At 34.9% G+C, this 12,051-nt stretch overlaps 1 protein-coding gene across 2 annotated transcripts; it reads left to right on the forward strand.

Moving 5' to 3' along the window:
* Window positions 1-5,142: 5,142 nt before the first annotated feature.
* LOC125187812 (wall-associated receptor kinase-like 9) lies at window positions 5,143-11,120 on the forward strand. 2 transcript variants are annotated; one of them, XM_048084454.1, is made up of 2 exons: window positions 5,143-5,756; window positions 10,648-11,120. In XM_048084454.1, exons 1-2 carry the CDS (start codon window positions 5,243-5,245, stop codon window positions 10,860-10,862), a joined length of 729 nt encoding a protein of 242 aa, XP_047940411.1. In that variant the 5' UTR covers window positions 5,143-5,242; the 3' UTR covers window positions 10,863-11,120. The 2 variants fall into 2 exon arrangements, with proteins under 2 accessions (XP_047940411.1, XP_047940412.1); XM_048084455.1 differs by having other exon boundaries at window positions 10,724-11,120.
* Window positions 11,121-12,051: the final 931 nt, after the last annotated feature.

Below are 12,051 nucleotides of genomic sequence, written 5' to 3' on the forward strand. Positions count from 1 at the left end.
AGTCCTAAACAAAGAAAAAGAAGAATTTCACGACCTAGATGGAATTAGACTATCCATCGTGAAAGGTTGCAATGTCAGTCCGCATATTTCTAAGCCTTACTGAAATAAGATGACATTGGTGTGGTAAAGCATTGAACGGATCTAACAGCAAGACTTGTCTTGTGCTTTATCTACTGAAAGGCGAGGTCTTGATAAATATTTGTTTCTTAATCAAAGTAGGTTAGCATTGAGCATACGTTATTGATTATGCATTACTTTGACTTATCAAATGGTGCGGGTTTTTCGTAGCCCAATAATCTTGATATATTGGGTAGTGGGGATTAATATCTAGCGGTGCTAGGATTGCTATTATATTAAATCGTGTGCGAGGTGAGTCTCGTTTGATAATATCCTCAAGAGGAGCGCGGAACAAGGATTTATTATTCGGAACCTAACTAGTTGGAGTTTGATCACTCTATGAATAATAAATAAGCATTTCATGCTAAGTCCACTCTTGGAATTAATAAGAAATTAATTGATTAAGTCCATAGCAAACATTAATTAATTAATGGACATTTTTATCTTAAGCGCGGGAAATGAAAGTTAAAACGGAAACCCGAATTACTTATAATTTCGGATATGGATGGGGAGAGTTCAATATTACTTCTGTAGTGGCTGCTCGTAATATTCCAATTAAAACTTATATTAAATTGTGGGTTCAATTTAATTAGTAAAAAGTAAATTGGATGAGCCCATATCCAAAACCTTCCATAGATCTCTGTCTGCGCCCAAAAGGAACTTAATATAAATAAGATAATAAAGGAGACAGAAATAATAATCATTCCAGCTCAAATTTTCGTCCCTCTCTCTTAGAAGGGTTCGCAATTTTTCCTCTCCTCTTAGGAGTAGAATTTCTACGTCTTCTTTATTTAAGTCCTAGTATTCCGGTGAGATCAGCCCACACTGATATTGGAATACAGTTCGGGAACTAGAGAGAAGATCCGTGGTCTAGTATTCAAAGCGTCACGTGGAGAAATAGCTAGCCATCATCAATTCTTTGGAGAATTAATTAAGTATTATATCTGCACCATAGAAAAGCATGTTTTAGGTTTCAATATACAAGCATAATTAATTCAAGTTATGAGCATGATACATGTGAGAATTACGCGAATAGATTTTGTCTAAATAATCTGCTAAATAGATCTGATTATTATGTGATTTATTTGTTCGATTAAATTATGAAATTCGAAGCACGCTTCCGCTGCCAGTTATTTCACTTAATATATTGTGTCTACATAATATATTGAGATTGGATCTTCGTCGTGACTTTAAAATTATTTATTTTTTAAGTATATCCCTATGGTTGTGTATCGAATAGATTTAGGCCTAAAGTTGTTGAATGAACATGTTCTTGAGTAATGCCCTGGCCCATATGTTATTCAGTACTAGTATTAAAAACATGAGAACAAAAAGTTAGGAGACTGATTAGCGTATTTTATACTCCCTCATTCCTTTCATCACGTGTCTCATTTTAACTCGGTATGAGTTTTAAGAAATGTAATAGAAAGTGGATTGAAAAAATTAATGGAATTTATAGGTCCTACTTTAATATAGTAGTCCCACCCGTCCCATAATAATATGGGCATATGATATAACATGAGAATTAAGACAAAATTGGTAAAGTAAGAAAGAGGAGGAGAAGGGAAGTTAAAGTAGTGTTAGTGAATACTGAGACCCACATTATTATAGAGGTAATAAATTGTGATAAATTTCCATAAATGGAAATGCCCATATTCTCATGAGTCTGATAAAAATGAAAAGTGCACATATTTTTATGGGATGTGAGAGTATTAGTTTTATAATAAAAATTTGAGTTAGAATGAGGTAGTGGAATATGAGGTCTACTGTAAAAATGAAATTGGACAATTATTATGAGACAGATCAAAATGGAAAATTGAGATATATTATAGGAGATGGAGTAAGTATTTAGTAACTCTCACTAAGTAAAAGTCTTCCTTCTCTACTTTTCTTTCAGCGACTGGCATAGGTTATTATCGATATGCCTAATATAATTTTGATCATAAAACTTTTCAACTGAAATTTGTCCATCAGCCATTGTTGTTATTGCTCCCTGTGAATCTGATCCTGTGAATCTGATATGTAGATATTAATTGCTATGAAAATGCACACAATTAAAAAAAGATATAGTATTTTCTCCGTCTTATTAAAGATGTTTCACTTTCTTTTGTAATTTATCCAACTAAAGATGTCATACTTCTATTTTTAGAAAAAAATTTCTCTTACATTAATATAAATATTATATTTTGTCTCTCCAATTAATACACAAAATAAAACCGCTTAAAATCTCATGTCGTCCCATAAGTGTGACATCTTTTATGGAACAGAGGAAGTAATGAATACTCCCTCCGTCCCGGATAATTCGGGTCACTTTAACCGGGCACAGGTTTTAAGAATTGTAATGAAAAGTGGGTTGAAAAAGTTAGTGGAATGTGGGTCCTACGCTTTATATATTAGTTTTATAATAAAATGTGAGTAAGAATGAGTTAGTGGAATATGGGTCCACTACCAAAAATGGTAAAAGTGAAGTGGGACAAATTATGTGGGACGAACCGAAATGAAAAACTGGGACGAATTATCTGGAACGGAGGGAATAATACACAAAGTCGTGGATCTTCACTGCTGACAAAACATATCGTACACTTTATAATTACAATGAGAAAAACTGTTTATAAGAAATGAAAAACCCTTAACTATACTCCATATTCTAATATTATATTTATTCCAAAAATAATTAAGAGTTATGAAAATATTCTGGTCCAGACACGGGACACCAAAATAATTAAAATAAAATGTAAGAGGTGATTACAAATTTAAAATACCTCTTTCAACTAGTACTAATCAAAGGACTACAAACATATATACATGGTCCCGATAAATAATGTGGTCTGGGAAAGTCTTCCATTTTCATCCACATACCACTAAGAAGACCAAACTTTTAGTCTACGGTCATTGTCGTTTATAAAGGGGGGGAACTCAGTGACCTTTTTTATCTTTACCTTCTTTAAGATAAGGTAGGAGAAAGCCATTTACTGATTTTTTTTATTAATACATAATTTTTATAATAATTGTGATATATTAACTATTCAAATTGTGCGTACAAATTAAATTGAATTTTTGGCATGGCACAATAAAATAAAAAGGCATTTAAATATAAAAAATACTTTTTTCTAGAAAATTCAAAATCCATTTTCTAATTTATATCAACCACTCTCCTCTCTCCTTTATCGAAATTGGGAGTGGATCCCCTATTTGTGCATAAAAGTACAGTATGTTGTCTCGTTGATGATACGCAAGAGAAAATAGATGGTTGTGTTTCATGTCTTAAATTTTGCTTATCATCCGCATCACTGTATTTTTATGTGTTGGAATCTATGCCGAACAATGGACTTTGACCAATTATAATTTCAATGAGACATTTAATTTTGTGAAATTAAATGATACAGCGTCGATCTACGTTCGGAGTAGATGACCGTGGTATATTCATTTTCTCAAATCCGATTCCCGGTGAGTGAGAAATAATGGATTAAAGTTGTGCAAAATTACAAACTTAAATGAGCTACGAGAGAATCTTAGGGAATAATTAAGAGAGTTAATTATTCCACATTGAAAGTTACAACCTTATTAAACTAGTATTAATAAGAAGGATTATTACATGTAATAATTATAGTGGACTAAGATGGGTTGTAAGAGCCCACACGCGCGCGCCGCCCGCCCTGCCGCGAGCCGCGTGCTTGGGCTCGATCCAAGGCTAGTAGGTCTAATTTTTTTTAACCACCACCGTTTCCACGTCAGTGAGCCAAGCGGGATGGCACCTCGTCAATATGACGCGGGAGGCCAACGTGGCTGACACGTGATAGTCCACGCCATGATCGAATCTAGAAGCGTCTAGATTACAGCTTGTAACGCCTCGTAACCGACGACCGTTACGGTCTAGCATTGATGGCAACCATCAAGGCTGCGTTGACCCCTACAGTGGACTGAGCCTATAAATAGGCTAGTCATTCTAGCATTCTACACAGAAACTAGATAGCACTCTGCATCATACACTCTCTCCTCTCTTCTCGCATTGTTTTTCACGTCGAAGCTCTGCCCTCTCCTCCATCCAGTTCGCGGAGCTCTGCTGATAGCGGTGCTACTTCATCAGAGACGTAGCCGTTTTATCTTTGGGGACGAAACGTCAATCCGAAGAGCACTACTGGGGCCTATCTCGTCTTGCGGAAAGAGGACTCCTCGACTCGGCTAAACACTTTCACGGTTTACTTGTTTCGAATTTTTCTTGTAATCGTGTTTCAGTTTCTCCATTTGTATTTCTTCTTGGATTGTATTACGCCCGACTAGTTTTATATCTTGTAATTCCAGAAACCAACATTATGCACATTAGGGGATCCACTCCAATCGAAATCCTCTACTGTGCTATAAACATTAGAAGGTGCAATTCTATTTATTGCACCGTATCAAGGGGACATGTACATGGCCACAACAATCACAATTTTTACTTAAATTTGAATACTAGTTAGTTCCATAAGTGTTTTTAGTTTCCCATGATATTCTTAGAACTCTTGACCTCGGAGCAGGTTCTCAACACCACGGTAGCTAATCATTTGGCTTCTTCATAATTTTATTTACACGAATTCAATTATATATGAATATTCCATATTGGCTGCAACCAGCTACTATAATCTATTAAAATTCAAATATTTGAAATAATTACTCAATATACAAAAAATAGTCCTAGACAGCATGAGTTTAATACTCCCTCCGTCCCACTTAAAATGCAACATTTGTGAATCGGCACGGGATTTTATGTAGTGTTGTTTTGTGAGTTGAAGAAGAGAGAGTAAAGTAAGAGAGATGAAAAAGTAGAGATAGAGTTGTTTCCATTTTAGGAAACGTTTCATTTTTAATGGAACAACCAAAAAAGGAAAACGTTTCATTTTTAATGGGACAGAGGAAGTACAAAATTAGTTAAGTATAAAACAGATAGAGATAAAAAGTGGTTGAAATATATTATTAGTAGAAAAGAGTCTCACATTAATAGAGAAAAAATCTTTGAAGATGATAAAAACAAGACTATTTTTCGCAGACGGATAGAGTTCAAGAAGTGAGATGTTTTAAGCCAAGCTATTTTCACTTATACACAACACTTGAGCTACACACTTTCATTCAGCTAAGCTCTTTCATTATGTGTCCTCTGCAACTGATCATCTCTATCTTTCTACTTCTCCCACCACAACTACTCTCGGCCGCTCTACATGCCGAACCGGGATGCCAGGACCGGTGCGGGGATTTACTCATTCCATATCAATTTGGAGTCGGGCCAAATTGCAGCCACAGCCCACATTTTGACATCAACTGCGATTCTTCTACTGACCCTCCAAAAGCTTACCTCTCTATATTGAAAAAAGAAGTGATTGAATTCAATGAAACTTACATTTGCCTCAGAAACCCCTACATGATTTCAACTTGTTATGATGATCTGTCAACGGAAGATAAACATAGTATGTCTGTGAACTTTTCGGGAACTCCCTATATGCTTTCGAGTGGAAACGTGCTCACTGTTATCGGGTGTGATGATATTGTGCTGCAATCCAACAGAAGTGTCGTCATTGGCGGCTGCTCGGCGTTTTGTGCTGACAAGAGTCATACCGGCTTCGGAGATTGCCACTTCAATGGTTGTTGCCATCAAGAACTCGACGGTAATTGTCAAAACTCAAAAGTAGATAAGTTCTTTTTCCTCCCCATCCCCCAATAAAAATATACTCCCTCCGTCCCCCATAATTTGTCACCATTTGACCTGACACGGGTTTTAAGAAATATAATAGAAAGTGAGTCCTACTTTTATAAATTAATTTTATAATAAAATATGAGTGAAAATGAGTTAGTGGAATATGAGGTCCAGTATCAAAAATGACAAAAGTGAAATGTGACAAATTTTTAGGGACGGACGAAAAAGGATATAGGTGATAAATTTTCAGAGATGGAGAGTGTAACAGCCCGCCCTCCTAAGGGAACAATAAATGCGGCGACTGCTACCAAAACTGACTTAAATGAGTTTAACACAGGCTAGGGTTCCATTTAAAGAGGTTTGACCTAAGTATAAAACGGACTATCAGAGTCGCAAGTCAAAGGTTTAATCAAGAGAAATAAATGAAGGATAAGTACTATTAAGTATGATCAAAACTGAAAGGTTCAATAAATCCCAATGATATCACAAGATATCTCAAGATTCTAAAACGAAAGGAACAAGTGCAAAATATCCAAATAATAATAAAGTGTTTCAAAGAAAATTCAGCGGAAACGACCAAGAGAAAGTGCAGCTATGTATGGAGACACAACTACACTTGAAGTTCAAAACACCCATCTTAATTAGTTAATATGCTCAACACCCGCCACCGCTCGTCGTCGTTCAACCTGCACATAAGGAAAACACATGCAGGGTTGAGTATTTTGAAATACTCGGTGAACTCGTTGCCAAAACATTTTATAAGTTATGTCACCCTTACCATAGTGAACTCGAGGTTTTACACTTTTCAAGATAAATATTCAATGAGTATCACAAAAATATTTCCATAGATTGGCCAATTAAACAACTCCCCAATTTCCTCATCACTTTCCACAATCTCATCATTTCCATAGTGCGACGAAAGTGTGGCCACACTTTTCGCCCACGAGACCGGCCGACTAGCAAGGACGGCTCCCGATCCTACCGTGTACACTGCCTGGTAGGGTTTGCGGCCCGTACTCAGACCCAAATTCGTTTAAACATATCCATAGTCACTGTAGCCTAATGGAGCGTACTCACAAACTAGGCATTAGGCACACAATATCATCACAAAACAAACATAGGCATGGCATAACAGTTAAACCACCCTTATCTCTCCACTTTCATAAATTTGCGGCATAAAAGAGTTTAGGAATAAAGCCCACCTCGTCTGCTTAGATTTCAAGTATTTTCTTTCCTTTGTTATCCTGCTTCGCAACCGAGGTTTCACCTTTTAATCACATAGGCATATATCACAAATCAGATTCAACACAAACTCCTAACTCATGCATGTCTCAACCCTTTTCCCTTTTCCCATCGATTTATCTTAACGTCATCAATCAAGGCCATGTTCATCACATAAGTTCCATTTGCATCTCAACTCTAGATCTAACATCAACATATGTCACACAAGAGTATTTTGCCAACATACACACAACACACACACACACACACACTCGCCACACCCACACCCACACGCACACACGCCACACACATGCATACATATTTCCATATTCCCTTTATCCCACTTTCACTCAACAAGATGCATGAGGGTTCAAGAATACCGATTAATCGGTTAGAAAGAAGAAGATTAATATGAGAATACCTTTTTGAGAATAACGAACGGTAGAAACGAAGTAAAGACTTGGTTCTTCAAAAATCTTGAAGCTCAAACTCTAATTCTTCTCAAAGGATGAAGGATTATTGGAGTAAAGTAGAAGAAAATTGAGAGAGAGTGGAGAGAGGGAGGGGGCGAAAATTGTGATGGCTAGGGTTAGGGGTTTCTCTTATTTATAGTGCTCAATAAGATCTTTAGGTAAATAATATAGAATATTTGGTAAGATTTGATTCTCCATAATTAATTAAAAACAAATATTGTGGAGTAGGGATGAAGAAAAAGATTTAGTGTTCAAGCATGGGGATTTTCGAAATATATGGCTTTTAATTAGCCAAGATTTTGTTTTGTATATTTTACGGAGTAGAATAAAATATCACGAAGCAAAATAAAAATAAAAATCCTCCCCATTGGGAAAAGAAATAGGCGTGTATTTGCTCCTTTAAATAAGGAATGGATCTTTAATATTAACTAAAATAAGATATGACAAGATCTCCTTGAGGTATGGAAAGATTTGGTAGAATATTTAAATTCTAGGTATGGAAGGAAATCAATAAGGGATCAATTAAAAATAAAATAATTCTTCCTTCCCAAATATAGGTGATTTTCGAAAATCACATTAAAACAATATGGGTCAATTTTTCTTATTAGGAAATAGAGAATAATTGGGTTTTGGATTTAATTTGGATAAATATCCCAAGAATTAAATTAAATCCGGAAAAATAGGATTTTCTCCATTAAGGCTATGATTTTCGAAAATTCCAAGGAAAAAGTTATGGAATAGTATCCTAAAAATCTCACTCACCCTTAAACAATTAAATCATCACGTAATTTCACCTTTAATTCAAATATTTGCATGCCGTCATATAAGCAACAAGTTTGACTTTTCAAACTTCCAACGCAACCCTAAACCCGACTCGGTCATAAATTAGGAAATTAAATTTTTGACTCTAAAATTAGGGTTCGAAATAGTGGGGTGTTACAGAGAGAGTAGAAAGAAATAAATATACATTTCCATCGATATCTGTACGCTAATTGTGTTTAGTTTTGTTTTGATCGCAATCCAAGTGAAAAAAGTAAATATTTTAACACTACAATAACTCGTACTAACAGACTAACAGTCTCTAATAAATTTGTGTACAATTAAGGATTAATTATATAATCTATTCTGTTAAAATCAAAAAAACAAAGTGTTTGACTAACTTAATTAGGGTTGGGGAAAAATACCGAAAAAATGATTTATCGCTCGTATCGTATTGAAAAATATCGAAAAATTATCGAATTTTTAATATATCGTAATTTTCGATACGACACGATACTGTATCGTAAGTTTCCGATACGATAACGATATGAATTTCCTTATATCGCGATATATCGTTTTATATCGAAAATACGATATATATCGAAAATTTTCGATATATCGATATTTTTGATATACATCGATATTTTATTTTCGATATATATCGATATTTATGATATATCGAATTTCGGTACGATATATCGAAATATCGATACGATAACGATATGAAATTTTTTTATATCGAACTTTCGATACGATAACGATATGAAATTTTTTCATATCAATATTTTCGATACGATACACGATACAGAGTTTTCGATACGATATATCGTATCGACCCACCCCTAAACTTAATAACTTAATTATTATCTAATTAACTTAATCAATTTAATATTCCCTCTATTTTCTCATAGCCGAGGCAAACTTTTCGGCACAGAATCTAAGAAAATAATGTTTAGAGTCTAAGAAAATAATGTTTAGAATTTTAAATGGATAGATAATAAAGTGGAGTAAATTTGATATTTTAAAATTTAAATTTCATTTGTATAAAAATCGAATTTTTATATACATGGATATTTCTTTTATTTTTTAAACGGTTCATTCATAGTTAAATAATCTTAAAACTCTTATTTCCTAAAACAGAGAATATTTCATAGCTCTCTATGCAAACATGCAAATTATAAACATCTATCTTCATCTATTTCACATATTATCACCATCAAATATTTAAAATTTCAAGCTATTAAAGTTAATATTAACCTCTTAGGTTTAGGGTCAGTCAACGGAGGACAACTAGTTAAGAAACTCAAGTGTATTCAAATATAATGCAATCCTAATATTTGAACAAGAAATTATCAGAGTCTGCCTTTATTTCTCAAGAACTCCAGAAAATCACTTCAACATCCGAAATTAAACCATAATTCCAATAAATTGAAATCACCACCAGTCGGCGGCGACGGAAAGGGAGCGGCATGGGTTTAACAACCAGTTATCGTCGACAAGGAGGTGGCTTGGGTATATCCACCGTCGGCGCCGATAAGGGGGAGCACGCCCTAGATGGGGTTCGAATTGTAGAGAGAGGGGCGGCGAAATGAGAACCCGATTTAAAGTTAGAATTGTAGAGAGAAGGGAGAGATCTTTGTTCTTGACGGAAGGGGGAACCAACAAAATTGTCCCATTTTTCCGTTTTGGTCCGTCCCACATAATTTGTCTCATTTCACTTATACCATTTTTGGTAGTGGATCTTATATTCGACTAACTCATTTCTACTCACATTTTATTATAAAATTAATATATAAAAGTATGACCCAAATTTCACTAACTTTTTCAATTCACTTTTCATTACATTTCTTAAAACCCGTGTCCGGTCAAAGTGAAGACAAATTATCCGGGACGGAGGAAGTACATGGTAATTTTAACATAAAATGGTTATTTTGGATAAAAATAATTAATATGTTTGGGGATCAAAATTGAACTTTAGTCAAATTATTAAATACTCCCTCTGTCCACAAAAAATAGAGCACAATTACCATATTTGACCGTCCAAAATAAATAGATCACAATCATTTATAGAAAGATTCTCTCTTACCCCACATTCCACTAACACTACTTTTCTCTTACTTTTTCTCCTTCTCTCTTACTCTCTGTCCAAAGATATTAGACTCACTTCTTTTGGGCACAAGAATTTAGGAGGAGGTGTTTAGTGATGTAAGTAGAGTTGGTAGTAAAGTAAATTTTTACCATAAATAGAAATGGCTCAAATATGTTTGGAGGACCCGTGTCATACACACTTTGCTCTATTTTTTTTGGACGGAGGGAGTATGTCACTACCTACTTTTTTTTTTTCAATTCTCATATTTATCAAATTCGTATTAAAATTATTGTTGTCTCCAAATTTCCTAACTATTTTAGGAAGGGAAGGTTTCTTGGAAGCAAAACTGATTGACTTGAGCGGAAGATTTCAACGTAAAAAACTTTTCCCATGCAGCTATGCCTTTATCCAGGAGAGGGCAAAGAGGAATGAAACCGTATTTTCATATCCTTTGTACTATCTGAATAACTCAACGGCATTGTTAAATGATGATTGGGCGTCTGCAATAAGGCCACTGATAGTGCGCTTGGACTGACTCGTTGAGGCTGAAAACTGCAGTCAAGCTAGGAATTCCAACACTTACGCATGCCTAGACGAAAGGAGTGTTTGTGCTGAATATATTCCCTATAACGATGACGATTTTGCAGGATACACATGTAGCTGCGTGCAAGGCTTTGAGGGAAATCCTTACTTACATGGAGGATGCCAAAGTTGTTGTTTTTTTTCAAGTTTCCATTCGACCATATGAAATTCAACACATTAAATTTAGTTAATTTCCCGGTTCCTATTTCTAGTTTTATGAAAAACATGCTTGCGGTAAATTGTCTCTATCTCATTTGCTTCTTTTCCAGAAATTTCGTCTTCAAGTTCAATTGCTAGACATGGATGCATAGATCAATGTGGGGAAGTATCAATTCCATTTCCTTTTGGTGTGGGTCCAAATTGCTATTTGGAGCCATCTTTTGAATTTGTTTGCAAGAAGGACACCAACCCCGCCACACCCTTCCTCCGTCTTTGGAACACTGAAATCGTTGAGCTGAACTCATCAAAAATTATTGTCAGATACACAAACCTAACTTCAAATTGCTACAATAGGTCAGGCTATCAAGTTGGGTGGAGCTTGACAATTGACTTGTTGAAAACGCAATATAGTTCATCAGATGACAACTGGATCACTGCCATTGGCTGCAATGTTATGGTTGTCGGCAATAGTCATAGTACTCTCATCCGTGGTGATGGTAGAACTTACGCAGAATGCATATATGATCAAACATCTTATGCAGATGATGGTTGTTGCAGGGTACCAATTCCAAGAGGTAATAATCAGTTGGTGTTTTCGTTTCTAAAAATAATTCAATAGATATTATGGGTAAAGCTTACTTTGAAAAGCATTTCTTGTTTGACATGAAATTTTATGTAGTGTTATTTTGTAAATTAAGTGAAAGAAAATAAAGTTTGAGATATAGTAAAGCATATATAAGGATATTTTTCATTTTAGAAAATGTGTGGCATGTCCAAAACAAGAACACAAGTTACTTTATGTGGCTTCTCATTAAACCTGTACATTCTCTAACAACATACTCTAAGGGTCTGTCTAGTTTTCGAGTTGTGTCAAGAAAAATATATGTATAAGCTCAAGATATAGTTATAAAATCTAGTACTATATGTTATCTTAACTAGAAAATATTGCAGTTATGAGTGAAATATGTGTTGGATCATTTGCA

Source organism: Salvia hispanica, chromosome 5 (genome assembly GCF_023119035.1).
Source record: "Salvia hispanica cultivar TCC Black 2014 chromosome 5, UniMelb_Shisp_WGS_1.0, whole genome shotgun sequence".
NCBI lineage: Eukaryota > Viridiplantae > Streptophyta > Magnoliopsida > Lamiales > Lamiaceae > Salvia > Salvia hispanica.